This window comes from Cyprinodon variegatus, unplaced genomic scaffold, assembly GCF_000732505.1.
Source record: "Cyprinodon variegatus isolate N-32 unplaced genomic scaffold, C_variegatus-1.0 Scaffold1135, whole genome shotgun sequence".
Classification (NCBI taxonomy): Eukaryota; Metazoa; Chordata; class Actinopteri; order Cyprinodontiformes; family Cyprinodontidae; genus Cyprinodon; species Cyprinodon variegatus.
The window spans coordinates 127,414-150,728 of NW_015151588.1; the positions used below are offsets into that span (position 1 = coordinate 127,414).

The window sequence follows — 23,315 nt, forward strand, 5'->3', positions numbered from 1 at the left end:
TTTAAACATTATAATATTAATGTTAATAACTTAATCGAAATTTACACTTTGTTAAAAAGTTATTGCAGGTCTGTTCTAACTCAAAATAAAATGTACATATAGAAGGTGTTTAGATACTTATAGATTTACAAACCCTTTTTTTCGTCAATATAACAATGTATATTTTTTTGATCTTGAGGATGACCCACTGGGTACAGTTTAAGTTCAGCCTTCTTGTGCACTTTCTTGGTACAGTTGTGTCAAACCAATTTCTTATGGGATTATGGCGTTATCTATCTATCTCTATCTCTATCTCTATCTCTCTCTCTCTCTCTCTCTCTCTCTCTATATATATATATATATATATATATATATATATATATATATATATATTAATAATAAATGTAAGTCCTTATTCTTAAAAATCTTTTTCTCTGTGTTCTTTCAGCAAATGGAATGAACGATCCAGCGTCTTCCAGCATAGGGAGCGCCACGAGTCCTAAACTTGAGCCCCCTCCCTCTCCACACGCAAACCGCAAGAAACACAGACGGAAAAAGAGCACAGGCATCACCAAGCCGGATGGGCTGTCAGCAGGCAATGATGGTATGAAAACATTTCTTTACCCTTTGTTTTTTCCTAAACCGAAAACAGTTACAAAGTTAATAGGAAAGACTAAGGTCATTTTCTTGGAGCAATAGTAAAAGTAGAAAGTTAGAACTTGAAAAATCAACCAAAGAAAATGAACAAATATATTGAAATTGCTGCTTCGCTATGTCATTGTTTCCTTTAAATTTGTTTAAATTTTCAATACAAATGTCCTGCGAATTTTGAGCGTACTTTCAAACTTTTGAAAAAAATAAATAAATATAGAAAATGTGAATTAGACATGTTTCAATCCATCGGGGTGAATAAAGCAGTGATGCAAAACATAAAGTCATCGTATATTTAGGTTACACTTGGCTGCAATAAACAGGAAGTAAAGGTAGCAACTAGCACAGACCACTGATCAGTGGAAGAATATAGTTTTAATGCATGTGTTGCAAGTTTTACTTACTTTATTAAATCAGTATTAGCCATGTAACTCATAGGCATGTGGTGAGAAGATTTACATTCAGCATGAGTTCAAACCCCACACTGCTCCCTGGGCGGTGCACGATGGCAGCCCACTGCTCCCCAAGGGGATGGGTTGATAGCAGATGTAAATTTCTCCAATGTAAGATAAATAAAGTAAAATTATTGTTATTAGTCATGTGAGGTAAATATTTGCTACGTCAGAACTTATTCGACAGATTTGTTTCTATCTCCTCTTAAGCACGTTTACTCCTTTACAGTAAAGTCAAAAACCACCTCTTGTGAGCGTAAACGTTTTTTTTCAGAATTGAGTACCTTGATTCAAATGGTGCCGTTCTCATCAAGTTCTTTTAACCTGATACTTCAAAATGTGTATTCGAAAAAGACATGGATGAAAACACGTTTATGGTCGGTTTTCTATTTGTCTTTTTACTTTGTAGCAATTCATGTTAAGATTCAGTATCTTGTGTACTTCTGTTCTTTGTTCCTGCTTTTTATTTTTTGGTCTTCATTTGTATCTCTGGAAGTAGTTGGAAGCAGTTTTAGAAGAAGACCAGCTTGAAATGGGACACAAATGCCTAAAAATCAGCTGAAATCTCTCCGATCTGTTGTGTTTATTAGCGACAGCTAACCATCCTGTTCATGTGCTCGTTATGATGTCATCATCCAAAAATCACACACAGTAGAAGTTTTTTCCATCAGTACATTTTATATGCTGTAAAGTATGTAAAGGAGAAACTTATACTTTATTATCCAGCTGTCATATTAATGTGTTTATCTTTTAAGCATAAAAAATAGACCCCTTAATAGAATTTTTACAAGATTCTATTCTGTAGCTATCACATTTCTAGATTCTTTTTTAAAAACAACCCATCAAATGAAATAGGACCATGTAATGGCCGAGTTTCTGACTTTATGTGTGTATGATGAATATGAAGGTGTATAGTTTTGTGTCCCAATGTGGCCCCCTGCGCAGCCTCAATTTATTTTACCGTTGCATGAATAGTGAATGTGGCCATCCTCAGCAGGGGAGTGGCAGTCGGCTCTCCACCCAATTAATAATGATTCTTCAGCCCAATGATGAATGGAGCGCCCTAATTGGATGGCATTGTGAAAACACTGAGACGCATTTCAGAGGCCATAAAACTGATGTCACCGGAGTGGGATGATCAATCAACAAGATTGATATGCTGGATAACAACAACAATGGCATTGACGCCTTCTAAATGGGGCTTAGCATTTATAATCATTATACTTTTTTATCCCAGACTCTGACAGTTCCTCTTTAAAGTCTGAATGGGTCTGTTGACCACATTGTTGTACAGGGGGAGCATCATCAGCATCACGGTGATAAGTGGCGGGAGATAAGTGGTGCTGCTAGTGTCTTATGTGGTGATATGTTCCTCTGTTTCAGTAGTCATACTGCGCCAAATACTTTAATATTGATGATTTGGAGTCATTATTTATATTCTAACAGTACGCTATGAGCTCTAGCTGTATGTATGTACAAAATCAGCCTGCAACTCACAGCATCCTTGCTTGAATTATATTTGACATTACTTTGCTCTTAATGTGTCTTGTGGCACATGAAAATTCTTAGCTGAGTGACAGCTGGCATTATCAAACATCTTCCAACTTATCTGTTTTTCTGTTTACTCCTGAGCTTCTTGAGAAGGAAGTTTAAGAGCAATCAGACCGGAGGAGGCAGATTCCGAATATTTCTCACATCATCAAACATGCACATTGTTTTCTATCTATCTTATTCCTCTCTGCAAGGTTTTCTATTAGCATCAGCATGTCTGTTCAGCTGAACGCTCTGCAATACAGACATATCGCTTAAATATTGGATTCACCCAATTCTAAGGGTATGAGCTGCATGTCCCGTTACAAAGAATAAGAGAGAGAGAGATAGAGGAGGTAGTGAATAAAAAAAAAAAGAGGAGAGGTGGGATCCTTGAATAAATTGCTATCAGTTTATCTCATTTACAGGGCAATCAGAGGCATGCACTGCGGGCTGAAATTGAATTTTAGTAGTTGTGATGCATCATAAATCAAAACAGCACGAGCGTTTTAAGGTGAGATATCATTTTGGTCAGCATGGGACTTGTGGGAGCCTGGAGAAACTGTCGCTGCATCATTTCTGAATATATCACCACTCCTGTTTCTTAGAAACAGTCCGCTCAAGGACTGCAAAGAGGAACTAGATATATTCACAAATGGGTATGAGGGTGCAATTTAGTTTTAAATAACACCGCAGTTTTAATTAATCCCAGTACACAAGTTTAAAGATAACAATGTTTGCATCATTTAATTGCTTTTATTTGCAAAGAGAAGCAAAAATTATTTCTACTGCTGCTCAAATATATATAAAATAAATATAATATATAATTATATTTATAGATAGATATTGTTTGTTTAGCATAGAAGGTCTTCTTTAGCAGAAAATGATTGTTCCAACTCTGCTATTTGTGAAGTAAATTTTTAGTTTTCAGTCTTCAGTGTTTGGCAGCGTTCAATTTCAGTCCGGTTTACTCAGCTTAATACAGTTTATTTATCTGGCGCCAGTTCGGGACAATTGTCATCTTTAAGCTCTTAGCAATAGAAGTTATTTTCAGTTACTTTTGAAAACTTTGGCATAAAATTATACAACTAAAAGTATGTCCATTCACAACCTATTGGGGGCTTATTTTCACATTCAGCTCACAAGTCTAAATGATACAGGATGGTTCATAAGAGAGTGGAAAAACAGTTTTAGAGTAAAGCTAGGTCTCCCCTAATTTTCCTGCATGTCCAAATAGAAAACAGGTTTCAAATTCTTTCCTGTTGGTTTCTTGAAAGTGCGAATTGTCGTGAGCTGCTCACCGCTAACCAGTAGTGCTATCTTTAAAAGGCTTTCAAATAGTTTTCATTTTCTCTGAATTCTGTTTTTACCAACAAAACCCAAATACTGCCCCATTGAGCATTTGAACGTGCCGTTGGCTTTTTCGGTGTGCTGAGTGACATCAGCAAGCTAAGCCCTCTCCATTTGTTTTTATGCAGCCTCCCGATAGAAAAGCACGCCCCACACGCTGTAAAGGTGTTCGCAAAAAGGAGTAGCTGAATTTGAGTAGTTTCTTTTTAATAGCTTTATGGAAAACACTGAGGGAATAAATATTGCTAAATGTTTAATAGATGTATAAAAATGGCTTAAACGCCTATAAGCCCAAATACAAACAAAACTGATCACCAGTGTCATCTAGTGTTTCAAATTAGAACGGCAGTGAAAGTTGTGACTCTCGAGCTCAAGTGTAAAGCCAGAGGGACGTTCCTTATATAGACATTGCATGAAGATATAACTGTGGCTTTAGCTGACTCTGTAAACACATCAAAGCACTACTTCCTGTCTTTCTTCAAAATAAGAGTCTCAAACAGTGGTACAGTGTGTCAAGCTTGAACCACTCAACTCTATATTCGGCACACAATATATGTAAGGTTACTTTCAGGCAGTCTAATGCTTACTGCAACTCTATAGCTCTATAGCTATAAATAGATATTTTGCTAAATCTTATTCTTCAAGATCCTGCTGGAACTCCTGCAACATATTGGTTATTATTGTCAATTGTCCTTCAAATGGCCATGATCTAATGTTTGTACGTAGAGCCATATATTGACTGTCTCTCCCGGACAGTGTGCTAAACTTCCATCAGGATTATGTGCAAGGGACAAAGCCCCTAATATCTGACGCACTGTCAGAGCCGTGTGCTGTAATGAACTTCTCATGTGCTTAAAGAGTGATGCAGGATGCATGGCGAGACAACTGACAGCCCCGTAATGTGTTTCCCAGCAGCCGCCTGGCGACGAGCTTTCTCCGTGTGTCGCTCGCCATAAACCCACTGGAAAATCGATGGCCGATAAAGACTTGTGTTCAGGGGGAGCCCGTCTGATTAATGCAGACTGTCAGAGAGCATCATTAATGTATTTCTCTTTTTTGGGAGGGGGGGCAAAGACCGTCAAACGCTCATTGTTTGTTGGGTTTAGTGTGAATCAAAGATGGAAGTGATTTAATCGAAACAAATTGTGATAAAAGGCTCCTGATGTTTCAAGTTTTTATGAAGGATGATATTTATTCTTCTTAATGTCATGGAAATTACAGAGACAACGAAAGCTAATGGTGGGCTTGAATGCCTTTATGTCCAAAGGTGTTTAGGTACTGAGATATCATATTTAAAGTAAATTAACTCACAAATAAAATGTAAATTTTTTAAAAGGAACAAAAAAAATTATATTACCGTTTTGTAAATCTAACATCCTTTGGTCACAGTTCCTACATTTATTTGACTTTTTTGTTTTAGGTATTTTAGATTGAACTTGTAGCACTTTTGATAAAACTGATACAATTTGCAGAGTAAAAATGGGAAACATCTGGATCCTCGACAGGATTCCAGAGATTTATCATCTAAAGGGGAAGGTACATAAATGTGTTTCAATGAAAGGAATTTTTTCATACAATTGAAATCAGTTATTAGTTGATTTGAGTAGAGAAATATGATACAATTCCCATCAACAAAGACTTTATTTCTGATTATAAACAATGGAGGCATCTCTCAAAAGAAAGTAAAACGAGGTAGGCTACAGTATGTATCAGTTAGAAAGTAATATTTCAGTCCTTTTAATGACTCACTTGTGATTAGCTCTTAGTGCAGCGTTCCTGAATTCTGCTCTGCTTCAACACACCTGAGTCAAATAACCAGATCATCAGCAAGACTCTGGAAAACTTGACTGCAGCTAAGGAGCTAATTTAGCCATTTGATTCAGGTGTGTAAGCTGAGACACATCTAAAAGGTGCAGGACTGTAACCCTGTGATCCAGTGTTTCAGGTTCGAAGGCTTTGTTTTCAGCGCTTTACTTTACTCCAGTTCACATATCTCTACCAAATTTAAGTCTACATCCTTCTGGGACAACAAATAACATTAAAATTACTTCAAGTAGAATGCTGATGAATAAGCATATCGCTATAACTAGAATTAATTTATGGATATCTGTGCAATATGAAACAGACCTTGCAAAATAAGTATGATTAAGCACAATATTAACTACTGAGATTCATATGATTTATTTATTTGAATAAAAAAAAAATTAAGCTAGAAAAATGTATGTCAACAGCAAAATGTATGTCGACAGCAAGTTTTTTCCCTGCAAAGAAATGAATTGCCTTAGCCCCAGGTTCCACATCCTCTGCAAGTGCTCCGCCCACAGATATCCGGCGGAGCACTTGCGTTGTCATGCTAATTAATCAGAACCATTCCACATTCACCATGATTCCTCCAAACATCACCATTCACATACGTGTCCATCACCATCAAAGCAAGATACGGAGCGTAGCTATTTTTTGCCGGCGAGGTTAAATGTATAGCTGAGTATTTTCACGAATTTTTGAAAAGACCCACCCTCTCCACTTAAAAAAAAAAAATGCACATGTACAACCCTGTACCCGCTTCCGTAAGGGAACGTCTGGTAAACGTGTGCAAGAGCATGTACAAGCCCATTTCTCCTTGTGCACGCTCTGTTTAAACGTTGCTGTTTGCATCGCTCATACAACCTTACTTTCCAAAACAAGATTTGCAATTTTTCCGTTTTGTCAGACTCACCACGGGTAAGTGAAAGTAGGAATGAGCACATAGGACGCCCAATTATGAGGACCACTTATTTTGATGATCCACCCTGGGAAAAAAACATCCTCCAATATACCTTTAAGATCCAGTATTGCATTCTGAAAACTGACCCAGAAACTATGTTCGATGGATGCCAGTGCAGAGTTTTAATTATGTAACAGGCCTATTAAATCAAGCATTAATTTTCTCATATTGTGCTCCTATGAATTACCAAACAGTAATATCACGCATGCTCTGTCAGAGAGGTGCAAGATGGGAGGAACCGCGAAGGCTGTAGGCGTTAACATGCGGGGCTTTGAGGATATAGGATTTCAGGTTAAGTCCGGGTTTAACCAAAGGCTGTAATTAAGCAGGCAATCAATTTTAATAGTTATGCAACACTTTTATAAAAAAAAATAAATTACTATTTCATTTATTGCAGTTCTTTTTAATTAGGAAAATAAATCTCAACTCCTAATGACAAGGATATTATTTTACTGGAAAAAATTGTTAATTTATTCCAGTCATGCAGTCAGCTGGTGAACTTCTGTCTAGTATTTAAAATGGTTTAAAACCTAGCTGATTACCTTGAGTCACTGAGTTTCCAACTAACCAACCTGATATTTTTCTGACTAATATATTTGTGATTTTTTTTTCTTTTCGGATACATCTATATTTCAGGAATTTAGCAAACCTACTGAAAATATGAGTGTTAACTCTCTTAAATCAATATAGACTTAAAGGGTAAATGAACTCTATTCTAAGAAGCAATCTCCTCTCTAACGTTTGTGTAAAGGTATCTGTCATATTGTTTATTTTTCATCACAATTATTTACGTCTGAAATTAATCATATTAATCGGGAGTAATTGATTATTAAAATAATTGTGAGGTAATTTAGTAATCGATGAATCGTTAACTGGAGTATAGAGACTAAGACATGTCTTTAGGTGACAGAGCGACCCGCCTTGAGCAGCAATTATAAGAAAACTAAAAATATAAATCAATATTTTTTATTTAAGATTTTAAAAAATTCAACTATCAGTATGCTCTATTCAGAACTCAACTCAAGTGGAAACGTTTTAGTTTCACCTGGTTTAATTTTGCAAAAAGTCTTCTTTAAGGAACCTTTGGCTATACGATTATTAATCAAAAAAATATTTGACAGATTAATTGATTGGCGAAATATTCGTTAGTTGCATGTTTCATATTTAATTCGTTTTCAGATTCCGCTTAATAAGTCTTCAATTTTAAGCTGTATCAACCAAAACCTGTGTGAAAATGTAATAACTAATGAATATATTTGTTAATCCAATAATAAAAGGAAAACATTAATAGTTTCTTAGAATTATACTTTTACTGACTTCATTTTCAACCTCTCAGTAACACTGAAAGTAGTCGTGTTAAAGTTCTGTTGAACAGTATCTACACAGAAGAGCTACAGTAGTACTTAGGATGGAAAGAGATTGTGTTTGTGCTGAAGCAAAACTTCTGTTAGACAAATTTAAAGTGTGTATTTATCTACTGTGCTCAGCTGAATATCATAAGGCTCCTAGTTTTAAGTTAGTAAAAAAAAATAAATGTTAGTGGACGTGTTTAGCTTACATTGAGCATCCTATTGTCCTGCACCTTAGTAAACTGAGGGTTAATATCCTCTGGAGTCCAGCTGAGGATTAGGAAATGGAGGTTTAACTGCCTGTGCTAATGGTGGGTGTTTATCTCAATACTTTGTTTTGTCACTCCCAGACTCACTCTCATTTCCCAAAGCTGTCCCTGGAGCCTCCACTCTTGTAATGGCTTAGCTTTCTGAGCACCACAGTATGAAGAGAAAGGAATAACAAGATTCTCATTTGGGGTCTATACACACTGCCCACAGATACTTGTATAATTGGCCCTGTTTTCATTCGTCGCTGTTGCTAATGCACTAGCTATTAGTACAGCAATAGTGTCGCTGATTTCATGTGTTTGTTCATTGTTGGAAGTTAGTTCTTTGCTTGTTTGAGCATACATGTGTAAGTGTGCAGAGGTGTGTGTATATGTGTCAGACAGGAAGAAAGCGTGCTCAGTCTCTCTCTTCCTTGCTGCTCTTTTCTCTCCGAGTTTGGTCGTGGTTCCCCCGGGGCCCCTGTCGCAGTAATGGCCTGCTCCTGATTGCTCTGATACAGGTTAGGAATATTGGCTTTAATGATGTGTAAAATGAGCAAGCAGTGCCTGTGACATTTACAGATGGCACCGCCTTGGCCTGTTCTTCCCAACTGCTCGTTAATTCACGGGGAACGGCAAGCACTTCTTTAAGTGACTGCCTGACGCGTGCATACGGCGCAAAACAATGCACCGAAGACAAAAAACCTATAACTCACCTTGTGTTCTTCTGCACCTTGTTGCCGTTTCCGATGGAGCATTCGCACAAATGGATCAAACAAGCAGTCCTCAAGGTGAAGAGCTGTCAGCTGAGTCCTTTCTGAGGGTTTGTCACGCCGGTCTCCAGAGGGCTTTCAGAGGCTTAGACAGAGTAGATGCCTGATGGAGTTTGCCTTATAGACAACACAGCTGGGTTCAGCACCACAGCCCCGAGGTGCCAATCTGGTCCACAAGCCCTCTGCACATCTGCTGCACTTGCAACGTAAAAGACGAATCAACATCCTCAGGTCAGCTGCTGCTGTTTCAGGTTGTGGTTAGTTTTTGGGTCAAATCAATACCTTAACCAAAGATACAACTTTACCTGTATGTAATATCTGCATTAAGCTACTGAAAAGTAGCTAGGCATCAGGGTGAAATAAACTAGCAAACATATTTACAACAAATATGACTGATATCATTGAATGAATGTTTATAAAAAAACAAGATCTTTTTTTGTTTTATTTCTATTTCGATTATATTTATCATCTATACATTTTATTTCTTTGATTTGTGGACTTGTTAGCTGAGTTATCTGCTAACAGAACTGCATTTAGTACTGTCACAGTAAAAGCAACAGGTGGCCTTTCTTTCCTTCCTGTAATAACTGTCTGTGTTTTTTGTCTAACCAAGCCAAGTGTAGCATAAGTCGGCAGCCACTTTGTGCAGCAAGAGTGGATCTAAACTCACTAAAACTCTAGTTCAGGGGTCACCAACGCGGTGCCTGAGGTGTCTTCAGCATCTTCTGAAAACAGACTCACCAGTGGGCTTAGTTTGAAATGTTACTTTGGCTTTATTCACACTGCAGCCTGAAGTGACCCAAATCCGATTTTTTGGCCCACATGCGACCTGGATCTGATCTTTTCATGGCTGTCTGAACAACACAGATCCGATTTTTTCCAATCCAACCCAGGTCACTTGTCTATGTGGTCCTGAATCCGATACGAATCTGATCTTTTCAAATGCGACCTGGCCGTCATTAATACCGGACAAACGTACTATTATGCATCTTGCGACGCAGAAGCAGCAAGAAAAGCAACAACCATGGCAGATGATGATGCGGAGAGCAGTATTTATGTTTAACCATATTGAAAAAATTGTGTTTTTAAGGTTGGAAAAGACAGCTAGATGCGCGCCGACACTAGCATCCATGCTTACTCCCTGAAAAAAAGAGCACACTGGCCTGTTGTCATTGCGTCCTCTAGTGCACTTGCTGGACATTTGCTTTGTATGACTGCAGTTCACACAGGAGATCAAATACAAGTCGCATATAGTTGGAAATATGAACGGCAACGTAAAAAAATCGGATTTCGCCAAAAAATCGGAATTGAGCATCAAGGCCTGCAGTGTGAATGTAGCCTTTATTCCGTTGCCATTTTTTTTATCATTTATAGAGTTTCATCATATTAATATAAAATAAAATAAAACTTATATATATAAACAACGTATATAAACAATAAATAAATATATATATATATATATATATATATATATATATGAACATTTGTACAGGGTGCTGGTGTAATTCTCTATATATGGTCTGCCAGTATTCAGATTTTTGTTTACTCACTTAAGTTCAGCTTATTTATATAGCCCCAATTCTTAACGCACTGTTAGAGATACAATACAGTCACATTGGTTAAAAGTTTAGTTAATCATTAGAAAGCATTTAATGCCTAAGTAAATATTTTGAAGCATTTTGGTGTAAATTTTTATTTTGTTTCTAAGCTTAAAAAACAACCATTGTTGCCCATTTAGACAATATTCTTAGGATATTAATGTAGTTTGAGTTTTAGGTTTTATTTTTAATCTGTTTAGAAAACACTTTTAAGAAAATTAATGGGACCTGAAAATATAAAAATTTCTCCTCAGAGTATTTTGTTTTAGAAGTAAAAGTAGTAAATAAATGATCAACTCTAAACCATTTTCTCCAACATTTTCCAGCCGTAGCTACACAATTTGATGCACTTTATCCAAAGATAAATGTATAATGGAATCTGGGCTATTTTGTTTCCTAAAGAGACATTTCGCCTATTGCAATGCAATTGTTTTCTTGCAACATGCAGTCAATGAGATCAACAACAATACCTGAGATTTTAGTAGAAAACCTTATGAACCATGTGACAAATAGATAGAGGTGTGTATCAGATCCTGCTACTGTTTGTAACTGCAAGGCCATTATGCTGTAATTTCTAGTTTAGTGTCAAGATATCAAAGGAAAATCATATTTAACTCATTGTTGATGCTTGGTGCTTCTGCCAACTTTAAAAAGGTTTTTTCCTGTCCTCCTACTGACAGAGCTCTTAGTTTATTGCTAATTGGCAGGAACTTGTTGATCAGTGGATGTAGATGTGGCCAGGAGGTTAATGTTTATGTTAATTTTTCAAGGTTATTACTCCTTGGCTACGCTGGTGAGTACAGCTCTGAGATGGCTAAGTAATAGCAAAAGCATTATCAGTGCTTAGTATAACTTAGGATGCAGGTCTTTGTGAATTGGCAGCAATAACTGACAGATTGATCAAGCGATTGCTGACTGTTTCTTAGAAGAGCAGCGCTAAAATTACACAAAAATCTGCATACAACTTAGTAGTTTGTTTGTGTTTTAAGTTTTTTCAGTGCAATAAATGTGCAGGTCAACGTACACTGCTGTTACAGGCCGGGATTGGTCCATTTGGAATTCTAATAGTTTCATTATCTTTGGAAAATTTATCTATTTATTTATCTAAATTTATCTTTATTCAGTGCCGTTTTCAAGTATGTATAGTTTTGCTTCAAAGTTTATTATTATAAAAGAAAATTAGAAATTCATACTAGTAATTCAAATAACTCAAAAACTGATAAAGTAATAATAAATCTAAATTCACTAAATGACGATTTAGTAAAATTAAATATTTATTTTAAGTTTTTTGTTTAAAAAGAAAATTCTAAAAAACTGTCCTAGACAAATTAATGATTTCCATTATTTATTTGTATTATTACTCTTGTCAATTTCAATTTATTTTACTGGCAGCTGATTTTTTCTCGCTTTTATGGAAGGGTGTGTAAACTTTGAAGCACAAACGTACATTATTTTATGAAACAACTCTTTTACTTGGTTTTCCATGCCTTCTCTATAACCAAACAATCACACGTGTCAAAAGTAATAATGTTTATTACTCAAGTAGAAGTATAAATCTTACTGTTCAAAAACTCTTTTGTAGAAGTTAGAGTATCAACTAAAGCTTTTTACTCAAAAGTGTAAAAGTACCATTTTTAAAACTATTTTAATTATAAAAGTAAAAGTAATGCAAGCTGTTAAAAATGTTAAGGACAGATGCTTTAAACTTAATATTGGTTACTACACTGCCCTTAAAGGAACATTTCCCTTAAATTCTGGGTGATAACTTCCTTATATTAGTTTTATAACTAATGGCAATGGTGTAAAATTTAACTTTCCATCATCTTGAATAACTATTTATTTTGGTATGTAGCAAAGTTGGTGCAGTGCCAAGTCCAACCACAAAGAAATGAATGGATAAAATAAAATATTTTGATAATTTAAAAAATGTTTTAAATACCAACAGGCCATAACGAAAATGAGCTTCAATGAAACAAAACTAACAAAGTAAAGTATAGATAGCAAAAACTTCTACTTAAGAAAGGTTAGGAAGTATTTGTTCTTTGTTACTTGACACCTCTGCAGACAATGGTTACTTGCCCATCTTAGGCTGAAGGTTCAAAGCATTAGTGAGCAAAGTGATCTGATAGTTAGTGGGTAAAAAAAATATCATGTCAACCATTGATATCATCATTGATAATAAAACATTATTATTTTGTAGCATTAGAAAAAGATAAGCTTATTACAATATCTCTGAATACACTTGATCAGTGGATGATAAACTCAGCATGAAAAGAGAAAAAGGATGTACAGATGATGAAGTTTATGTAAACTGTTATATGTTTTAACTCTTCCTTCTGTTTTTATGCATTTATTGTTTATGTATAATTTTTATGAAGGCATTTTGAACTTTATGCTAAATAACGTAATTAAAATAAAGGTAAACTCCCTTTATTTTGTAGGGGGTACATTTTTTAAGTAGTTTCTTCTTTTTTTCAGAAAAAAAATAACAAAGGGAGGATTCAATTTTCAATGTCAAATTTCTGTTTTTTTAAACAGAAAACTAACAGTGGTGGAAAACCAAAATCAAAATATCATAAGTTTGCTGCAGTTATTAGCAAAGCATTAGTTCTTTCTAAAGTCGCTCATACGTTAAAATATATTTCGGAGTTTAATGAGTATAATTTTTACTAGTTGATTAGCTACATTATTGGCTCTGCTGCTGAGCATGCCTTACAAAGGCCCAATCTGAATGCTCCTAGCTCCTACCCCCTCACCATGTAGGGTCAACTGTAGGAACACCTGGATTGCTGTGCTAAATCCAGACGCTTTCAGGCTTGCATAAATCATGACACCATTGACTTGCACATAGACAGTGCCTGTCCATTTGGGACTACATCCTTGCCAAAAAGAACTACAAAAAAAGTTTCACAAATGAAGCAAACAGCTGCAGCTCCCCATTATAAAACACAAAACATATGAAGATGCATACATTACAACTGTATGGCTCCCATTGGTGGATAGAAAGATGAGGAGGTCCCAGTGCTAAATGAAATGACAAAAGGAAGCCTCCTGCTTTCTCTTTGTAGATGTTTCCTTACAGCCAGCACTACTTGAATAGCTTGTCGTGGTGGCCACTGATTCTTCTGGCTTAAAGGTCCCTACTGTTAACTTTAAAGACAGACGATATGCTGGTGAAGATTGTCAATTCTCCAGGAGATGATGATGAGGCAAAATAAACAAAATTTAGATAAGCTAACTCTTTGTCTTTAATAATACCTTAATGGTACTTTCCCTTGAATTCAATTTAGTTTATTTATATAGCGCCAAATCACAACACATGGCATCTCAAGGCACTTTACAGTTCAACCAGATCATACAGTCAAATCGATTGAAAGTTTTCAATCTAATGAAACCAGCTGATTGCGTCGACTCATTGACTCAAATACAATCCCTCACACTAAGCATGCTTGTAGCGACAGTGGAGAGGAAAAACTCCCTTTTAAAAGGAAGAAACCTCCAGCAGAACCAGGCTCAGTGTGAGCGGCCATCTGCTGAGGCCGACTGAGGTTCAAGGAAACAGAAGCAGACATACAGAAAGAAGCAGAGATACAAAAGGCAACTGTACACTAGCTCCACAGGCGGCCCCGTCCAGGAAACACACAGCCAGGCAGATGAGCTCGGAGCCAGCTCCCACCTCAGAGGATGAAAAGAGCAAGTACAGTTAGTCACAGTCATAGAAACAGGACTACACTGGAAAAACTCAAACATCTACTCTCAGTGTTCAAAATATAAATTTCTATGTTTTCGTGACAGGAAATCTTTGCAAACAGTCATGATGATTTTTATTTACTGAGAAAATGAGGAATTCATTGCTTTAGCCAGCTGATAAACAAGCACAGCAACAATTTTGCTATCATATATGCAGAGCAAGAGGGACATCCAGTTACATCTGATCCTATATTTTTTTTTTCCCTCTTCTCTTTTAATGCCCCTTACGTATGTTACTACTGTATACAGAGAGCACAGAATTTGTGTTCTCTTGTACATGCATCAGTTTAAGAAACCAGCCATCCATTGCTTTTTTAATCTCCATAATGAAAGTGTTTTAATGCCTCCAATTTATTGCCTGGGCAGCCAACAGAATAATTAGCTTTGTTCAGGTTTTCACAGCACAAGTACAAAAACATTTGGAATCACAAATTCTCATCAAATGCATTACTTATTGTACCTGAAGGTACATTAGACAAGAAAAAACAAAATTCGATTATGTGCATCACAATTAATCTTATCGTTTATTTAGCTTCTTTGTGAATTCCCTGTCATTCTCAGTTTTTTTTCTGACTTTGAAATGCCTTAAAATTACCTGCTTTGATCCTGTAAAATCCTCCTACTATAATCAGTATTTTAAAAGGGTGCACACACACAGACGCTTGTGCTGTAAGTCTAAATAAAGAGGCTTTAAGTCTTTATTGATTCTCTGTGACCTAGAGTCAATACCGCAAACTAAATCAGATAATTGAAGTCAGTGTCAAGCTAATTGCATTATTGCTTTAGTCCTGAAGTAATGGCCCCTCTGCTGCAGCACAGATATTGCAACTTTAGTAGCATCCATCGCACATCTGTCATTAAGCAGCAAAGGACTGTCACACAGCAGAGAGTGTAAATTGATTGTAAATATAATATCTTCAATCAGATGATTTGTCTAACATCGTGTTACTGCAGACATTTTATTAGTCACACACTGTTAATTTGATGTCAGAGATATTAAAGCAATTTCCAGTATTTTAGCTTTTTATGTGCTTTTGATAATTAGTTCAATTGGCAGTCTGACCATTAAAACTATAGCATTCGGGTCGCAAATCAGCTGAAAAATGATGTTGACAAAGTGAGTAAAAGCTGCGGAGGAAAACACGTACCTCTTGTGTGCATTTGCCTCCAGTCCTCCGAACGTGGTTAATGCAAATGAGGATGCTATTTGCATAGACGTAATTACGTAATTACAAATCATTTGGCAACGAGCTCAAGCATGTGCAGAGACAAGAGACGTTACACGAGCCACGTCTTACAGTACAGAGTTAATGAATTGCTGCTGAACAGCATGTGTTGGAACATATGTTGTGTCAGAACTCCTCACAGAAAACATCAGGTGACATTTTCATAAATCTTATTCACACAGAAGGAATCCAGGGGCTTAAGTCATATTTAATAAAGGAAATTACACTTATAAAGAGAAAAGAAGAAGCCAGAGAGCTTTCTAGATTTGCACAAATCTGACCTGTTTAGACGTAGAAATAATTGTGCAACAAGGACTGGCCAAACTCAGCACATGACAAACTAAGTATTTGTCTAGCTGTTCATCTGTTGGAGAATTAAATCAGCATCCTGTAAAAATGTACCTAAAATTCAGTGACATTGCCTGAAATGTTCAACAAGAACTAGAACTAAGTGGCGAATCAACACTGTTTTATTTGCCTTAGGTGTCAGAGCTCAATCCCTGAATGGCGTCCCTTTCCAACTGAGCTAATTTTTGAAATGTTAGACTCAGTGATCAAGGTATACAATTCAACAGCAATATACAGTTAGTCATAAAAGTGAGTTAGCCCCTCACATTTTTCAAAATTTTTTATTATATCTTGCTGTGGGGCAACATTTAAGATGTGACACTTTGTCGTCATTTCTTAAAGTAGTTGATCATGCTCTGCCTTTGTATGTTAACACTACAAGTCGACATTGATGGTTCCTTCAGTAAATAGGAGCTTCTCATATGCTGTAGGCAAGACACACTTGTCATTGCAGTCCAAAACTGGTTTCACGCTCACATGCTTGAGATGATCTAAACAAAATAATTAATACATATGTCACTCTGATGTTGTTCTGATCAGACAACAGCACATGGTTCTGGTAATACCATACATTTGCTTAGAGTGCTGTATATGGGTTTTCTTGTACATCATCTCTAGAAGAATCTTCGTTTTGGAAGGACAGCCGTACGGACAATGCGATGCCATGTGCTGCATGTGGTTTAAGCCAGGGGGCGCCCATGAGAGCTACCGTCCTTCAATTTTTAGATACATCTACTGCAGAGCTGAATTAGACGATGGATTTCAGTCCATAGATTGAAAAGGTGAGACATCTATAAGTTGCAAGATGGTAGTTTCTTTAGGTGCCATTTATCCTTTGGTGTTTGTCGCCAACAGGGTGCGTATTTAATTTTGAGTTCTGAGTGTCTGATGGGGGGGGATGGGTTATTTAAGGTCAACCAACAATTCTGTTCAGGTGTTGTTAATTGGCTGAGGCAAACAGTTTTCTACTGTGCTCGGTTTGGATGTATGTCGAATTTATGTGGATCTTAAGGGAAACAGTAAGACAATGGACATTGTACTGAAAATAAATGACTTTATTTTATGTCCAACGGAAGATCGATGCTGATTCTTAATTGAGCGCCCGTGAAACCAATGCCTTTCAACAACAACCACCAGTAGCCTAAATATAGGATTTTAGCCGTTACAGTTTCTAAAGACAGTGCTTTGATGGAGCTGGTCCTGAAACTGAAACTGACAAACTGCCCCCATACCTTTTTAACATCCAAAAAAAATTGCACTGAGATGTCTATTTGCAAAGATGACCTCTGGATATGATGCAGCTCAGTTTCAGAGGGTTAGCAGCCTTGGCCATCTTTTTATATATATAGCAATAACTCTTTTTTTTTTTTTTTTTTTTTTTAACTGATTTTGAGGGAGTTTTTTGCCATGCAGATCCGTGTTAAACCTCCAAGAAATAAGAATGAGAAAGTGTGAGAGCATTAACCCCAAACTGGAAACACTAACCAATTGCATGACTTTGAAGAGGTAAATGACTAGTTTTTCAGATTTTTACTTATTGCGCTTTTTTGCCTTTTGTTTTTTCTCTTAGAGCAAGAAGACTCCTTCGAGTTCGTCATTGTGTCATTGACAGGTCAGACATGGAACTTCGAAGCTTCTACATATGAGGAGAGGGAGCTATGGGTCCAAGCAATAGAGAGCCAGATCTTTGCCAGTCTGCAGTCCTGTGAGAGCATCAAGAACAAGGTACAGTAGGTCATGAAACATAAGGTGCAAAAATAAGAAGTGCAAAGATCAAAGCACTGTCATCCTACCACTATTCTGCTTCATTTACATTCCTCCTCTTCAAACCATGTGCTCCTTACCACCTCACTAGCTTCAGGCTACAACATGTGGGAGGTTGTCAGACAGGTGCAGTGCAGTGTGGGGGATCTCTTATTAGATCTGACAGACATCAGAGATAGAACATGGCTTGAGTTGGCATACTGGTGGAGACACAGTCTCATTTTCATATTCATATTCTCTCTATTTCACAATCCTCACGGGGCTTTGTAGATGCTATCACCTCTTCACCAGATGTCCACGGCCGCCTGTAATTGTTTACCTTCCTTTACTCCACAGTAGAGCAATTAGTCTCTATTAACCTATTTTCTCCTTATTCTCTCAGTCTCGGTTGGGCAGCCAAAGTGATGCTATGGCCATTCAGTCCATAAGAAACGTTAGGGGGAACAGCTTCTGTGTGGACTGTGATGCACCCAGTGAGTATAACTCCCTGTATCTACAAGCTATTGTATGGACATTACAAAGAAGCTTTTGCAAGTAGATAAACTTCATAAGATAATGCAGCTCCAGTTAAAATGAAGAATTAAACAGATCGTATGCCTTTTTCTAGAAAATATACCTCTTGTAAAGCTTTTTCTTTTGCATAGCAAAATTCATACAGCCATGACTGTTGAACATAGCTACCGCTAGCCTGTGCTTTCCACTCAGTAGGTAAAATGATAATAAGTGAACTAACTGGTGTGATACCTAAAGTCATTGACACAATTTTGACATTAGGGTTGCTATGCAGCTTAATTTCCTGAATTTGCCCTTTCTTACTTAATACTTTGAAGGAAGTTTAAGGAAGTCTGATCAGGTTTTAGCATAAATCAAAATGACACTCGGTACAGAATTGTGAGAAACTAGATTACACTGTTTACTTTCTGTTGGGTTAAAAGTAGTTTATTTTTTACAAAAAAAATTAACTAACAGTTTCTTGTGTTTTTTAATATGTGTGAATAAAAACTTTTCTTTCATTTAATGAAGTTATTTAAACAAGTTTCAATGCATAAATGTTCGTCAGCTTAGATTGACTTCATTTGGCTAACATGCTTTGGTATCCCAGGGTCAGTAAATGGATCAGATACACTGTCATTTAAAAATTCTGACATATTTTTGATTTTTCTGTCCTGCAGACCCGGATTGGGCCAGTTTGAACCTTGGCGCTCTGATGTGCATCGAGTGCTCGGGCATGCACAGGAACCTGGGCACCCACCTGTCTCGTGTGCGCTCTCTAGACCTGGACGACTGGCCGGTGGAGCTCAGCATGGTGATGACAGCGATCGGCAACGCCATGGCCAACAGCGTATGGGAGGGCTGTCTGGAGGGATACACGAAGCCAGGAAGCGACAGCACCAGGTTAGCACGATTCTGCAAATAAAGGTGATGCTTAATGAAGTGTGCACAGATTATAGGAGGAGAAGGCAGAAGGGTCTCCTCACCATTAGCTGCCATTTATTAGCTACCCACATTTCAGTGGAGGCACTTCACATCACCAAATGCTCCATAAGAATCACCAGGGGGCCATAAATGTCAGCCCACTGAATCAAAAACACATTATTTTATGTTTTGAGCTTCAGATCTTCTCATACACTCTGAATATAATGGCTGTTATGCCGGGGGTTTCATCAGTTAACACATTTCTTTTTATAAATCGAATATCTCTGCTACAGACTTCTGTCTATTTCTGCAGCTTGAAAATAAAACTTTATGAAACTAAGTCATATGTGAGACATTGTTTTACACAGTTACCTTAGCAGTGCTTTAAAAATGTCCACTTCCTAAAAACACACCAGATTTGTTTTAAGCAATAAGTGCATACAATTTTCTCATATTTACCAATATTTATATATATATATATTTTTGCATCTCAACCATAGGTTTCACTGCTTCTTAATTTAACCCTGTCCACAGTTTCCTGTCCTCTAAGGTACTTAGCTCTGGTAGGGGGATTTTTATCTCTTGTTGACTGTTGTGGCCCATTGTCCCAGTCTGACTAATGGCCTGTTGTGTGGCGGTGGAGGTAATTAAGCACACCATGATATCTAAACCCCACCCCAACAGCCAGGCCCTCAGGTTCCAAACCACACTGTCACATATCCATCACATAGACCTGGGTCATCACTCTGTCTGTCACAGCAAAGATTGTCTGCAGGGTCTTGCTGGTGGCGTTTGAGCTTTGTAACTTTGTCAAGGGAAATGGATAAAAGAAAGAAAAATTAATGTTAATCCTTGCAAATGGGCAAGTATATCTTCAAAAAGAGATGTCTTCTTTTAACATATCTTCTTTTAATTCACCATGACCTTTTTTAGATGAAATGCACACACCATGGAAAACCATTTTATGTAGAGTCCACATCATTATGATGTATTTTGACACATTTTGTTATTATTTTTTTAATTATTTTTTGGAAAACATTTTAAAAATGCAGAAGCATAGAATAAGGGAGAAATTTAGAGTTACTCTAAATAATAATAAAAAAAAACACTTTCTTCAATCTCTATGTAATAACATCAAGGTTTAGTGACCTTATTGGATCTTTGAATTAGAGGATATGGGATTTTTTTTATGTCATTCCCAAAATTATAAACAAAAATAACCACAATTGAAAACTAGGCTTTTTTAATTCTTATTGCCATATATTGAAACATTGCCGGGGAACCCCATTACCACCAAGCATTTTCACACCCAGAATTTATCCCATCACCTGATTCAACTTCCAATTCTGAAATGTATTTACAGTCATGATAAAGAAAGCACTTCATCTTTCATTGTATTGTTTTAGTTTGAATCTAGAATTTTTTTTTGAAAATATTAAATTTTGGCTTCAACATAATTTCTGAAATAACACTTTATATCTGATTTGTGTTTTATTTGAATTAAGATTTTTTTTAAAATCTAATTTTAAAATTTGAAACTAATTTGAAACTTACATCTTTTTAGGGTTTACTTTTTTTGCAAGGTGACTGTGTTCATTGACAGCCATGAAAAGAATAATAATATCATTCCTCTTGAAACTTGTCTGGCTGAAGGATGTTAGCTTAAATCTTTAGGATGTTATTGCTGAAAACCAGCTTACCAATTACACAACCCAGTTTTACTAATCCACTGTTTATATATACTATTCCAAAGTGTTATTTTATGCATAAGATGATAATCTATTTTAGCCCATGTCATCTTTCTACTTTATAAAGATACAGAAACTGGTCTTTAAGTAGCTAAAATAACTTTAAGATCTTTACTCACTTTTGAATTGTATATTTAAAATCTGCTCATTGTGCTCACCTCTATTCACATTAACCAATTAGGACAAAGTATTTCACGTACCGTAGTCTGTCACCAACACCTCAGTAATAGATAAATTCCTATGCATTGTTTGTTTGTTCTACGTTCAGATTTAAATTTTAGCTATTAGAAAAGGCCCCTTTACCTGTAGCCCTGAATCTGTGCGTACGGTCCTCTTTACTAAAATTATTGATCTGCATTAGCCCCTAAATAACTCAGTATTCCTGGTAGTATCCATACTGGAGGTACTGCAGTCATAAAAGATTGCTTGAATTAATTCTGCATTGAATTAAATGAGAAATTATTTCAAATGTTATGTTTTCCAATTTTGGGGTGAACAAATCTGGACAATTGAATATTCTTAATTTTTTTCACATATGTTTTCTTTTTTTATTTACATGCCAAGGTTCCATAGATTCCAGGAAGTTGTGGTTAAATGTAATGATGGAGAAGAAAGAAGGGAGTGTTGACACTCTGGGCTAATCATTATCAATATTGTCATCTGAGTTTTCAGTAATTTTGTCACAAAAATAGTATTTACTTATATTGCATGGACTTAAAATGTTTTCATATTCAATAAATGTATCAATACCAGTGATTTAGTAAATGTTTTATTTATAACTGCATAGATCAACAAGACTGACTTTGATTTTCTCATTTTAGGGGTTTTTAAGAAGTATCTTATTTCCTAAAACTGCTGATGACAGCTGGTTAATACAGATAAAACTCCTTATTGTAATGCAATGCTTCATTTAGCATCTGCAAACAAAAAGCTTACTTTATCCTGTCCTCTCTGACCAGCACAGAACTAAATGATGGCCTACAGTTGTTTATCGAGTTCTTTTATCGAGTTCTTTCTATGTTGAAAAGTTGCACTGTGGACTTGATGAAAGATTACTGATGTTGATTCCCTCCCTACCGCTGTCAGTCCCATGTCGCCACAGGCTTTTCACCATCTAAAAAAATCCGATTCCATCCTACAGCAACTTCTCTATTAGTTTTTGCTGTCAAACAATAAATCTCATTTGCAGGATAACTAATCCTTAGTGCAAGAATATAATTTTAAATAGCACACATCGCCAAAGGTTACTAAGATGTTGAATGTTTTCCTCCCTCTTAAAATGGGTATATATTAAGTTGTATGAATACATTTTAGCAGATTTCTTTTCTCCTCCTTGTGCATATTTCTTTTAACTGCGGTTCACCACGTAAGCAAGGATTTTAATTGTGTCAAACTGGTGACATGCAGCAGCTTTGTAATGACACATAGGCAGGCTTTGTACGGCTGCTGACTCTCACTAAGCATTAGTGACACCTAATCTAAACGATTCAGTAACTACCTGAATATCAACCTAGTGTCTGATTGAATGTCTCCCGCCAGACTAGTTTTACCCCTTGCATTTTTTAAATTTAACTTAAAGGTGTTCATCCACAACATTGGTTTGGCTTTTGATATTCAGATCTTAGGAACTCGTATGTAAATTTGTTATATGCAGATCTGCACAGGATCAAAATTACAGATGAATGTTTGACTGTCATGATAAGAGCAGTCTTTAAATGCATTTGTATATATTTGTGTTGTTTTAATACATTTTGTCTAAATGTTTAGCGTTAGAGCTGCATAAAGGCACAAACTTCAGTACATCTCTGCAGTAAAAGTGCAATAACCTAAGTCAACTGCTGTGTAGTCTTCCCTTAGCCCTCTACTGTGCAGATATTTTTGTATCTAAAGGAAACATATTCCAGGACATTACAACTGTTTTCTTTTTTTATGCTTTTTTTGTACTATATATACTATTTTTATATTGTCTGTTGTATTTTTATCTTTAATAGCATTTTGCTTTAACTCTTTGTACTCTATATAAGTTGCTGGAACCAGAATTTCCCTGAAGGAGTAATCCCAAGGGATAAATAAAGTTGAGTCTAAGGCTTACACTGCATGCCTTGATGCTCATTTCCGATTTTTTTTGTGAAATCCGATTTTTTTTTGCGTTGCCGTTCATATTTCCAAATATATGCGACTTGTATGTGATCTCCTGTATGAACTGCAGTCATACAACGCAAGTGTCCCGCATGCACAGTAGAGGACGCAATGACGTCACAGGCCAGCATGCTCTTTTTTTCCGGAAGTAAACATGGATGCTAGTGATGTTCAGGTCGGATGAATCAGACCAGGCCGTTCACACACACACAGGTCGCATTTGAAAAGAT

General features: G+C 36.4%; 1 protein-coding gene across 1 annotated transcript in view; it reads left to right on the top strand.

The window, feature by feature from the left end:
- LOC107101700 (arf-GAP with GTPase, ANK repeat and PH domain-containing protein 3-like) overlaps positions 1–23,315 on the top strand; it is a 101,431-nt gene that overhangs the window by 62,516 nt on the left and 15,600 nt on the right. The window contains exons 13-16 of the mRNA XM_015400712.1: positions 428–583; positions 17,589–17,743; positions 18,165–18,255; positions 18,955–19,177. Of these exons, the coding sequence (XP_015256198.1) occupies positions 428–583; positions 17,589–17,743; positions 18,165–18,255; positions 18,955–19,177 (625 nt within the window). The remainder of the gene's footprint in view (positions 1–427; positions 584–17,588; positions 17,744–18,164; positions 18,256–18,954; positions 19,178–23,315) is intronic.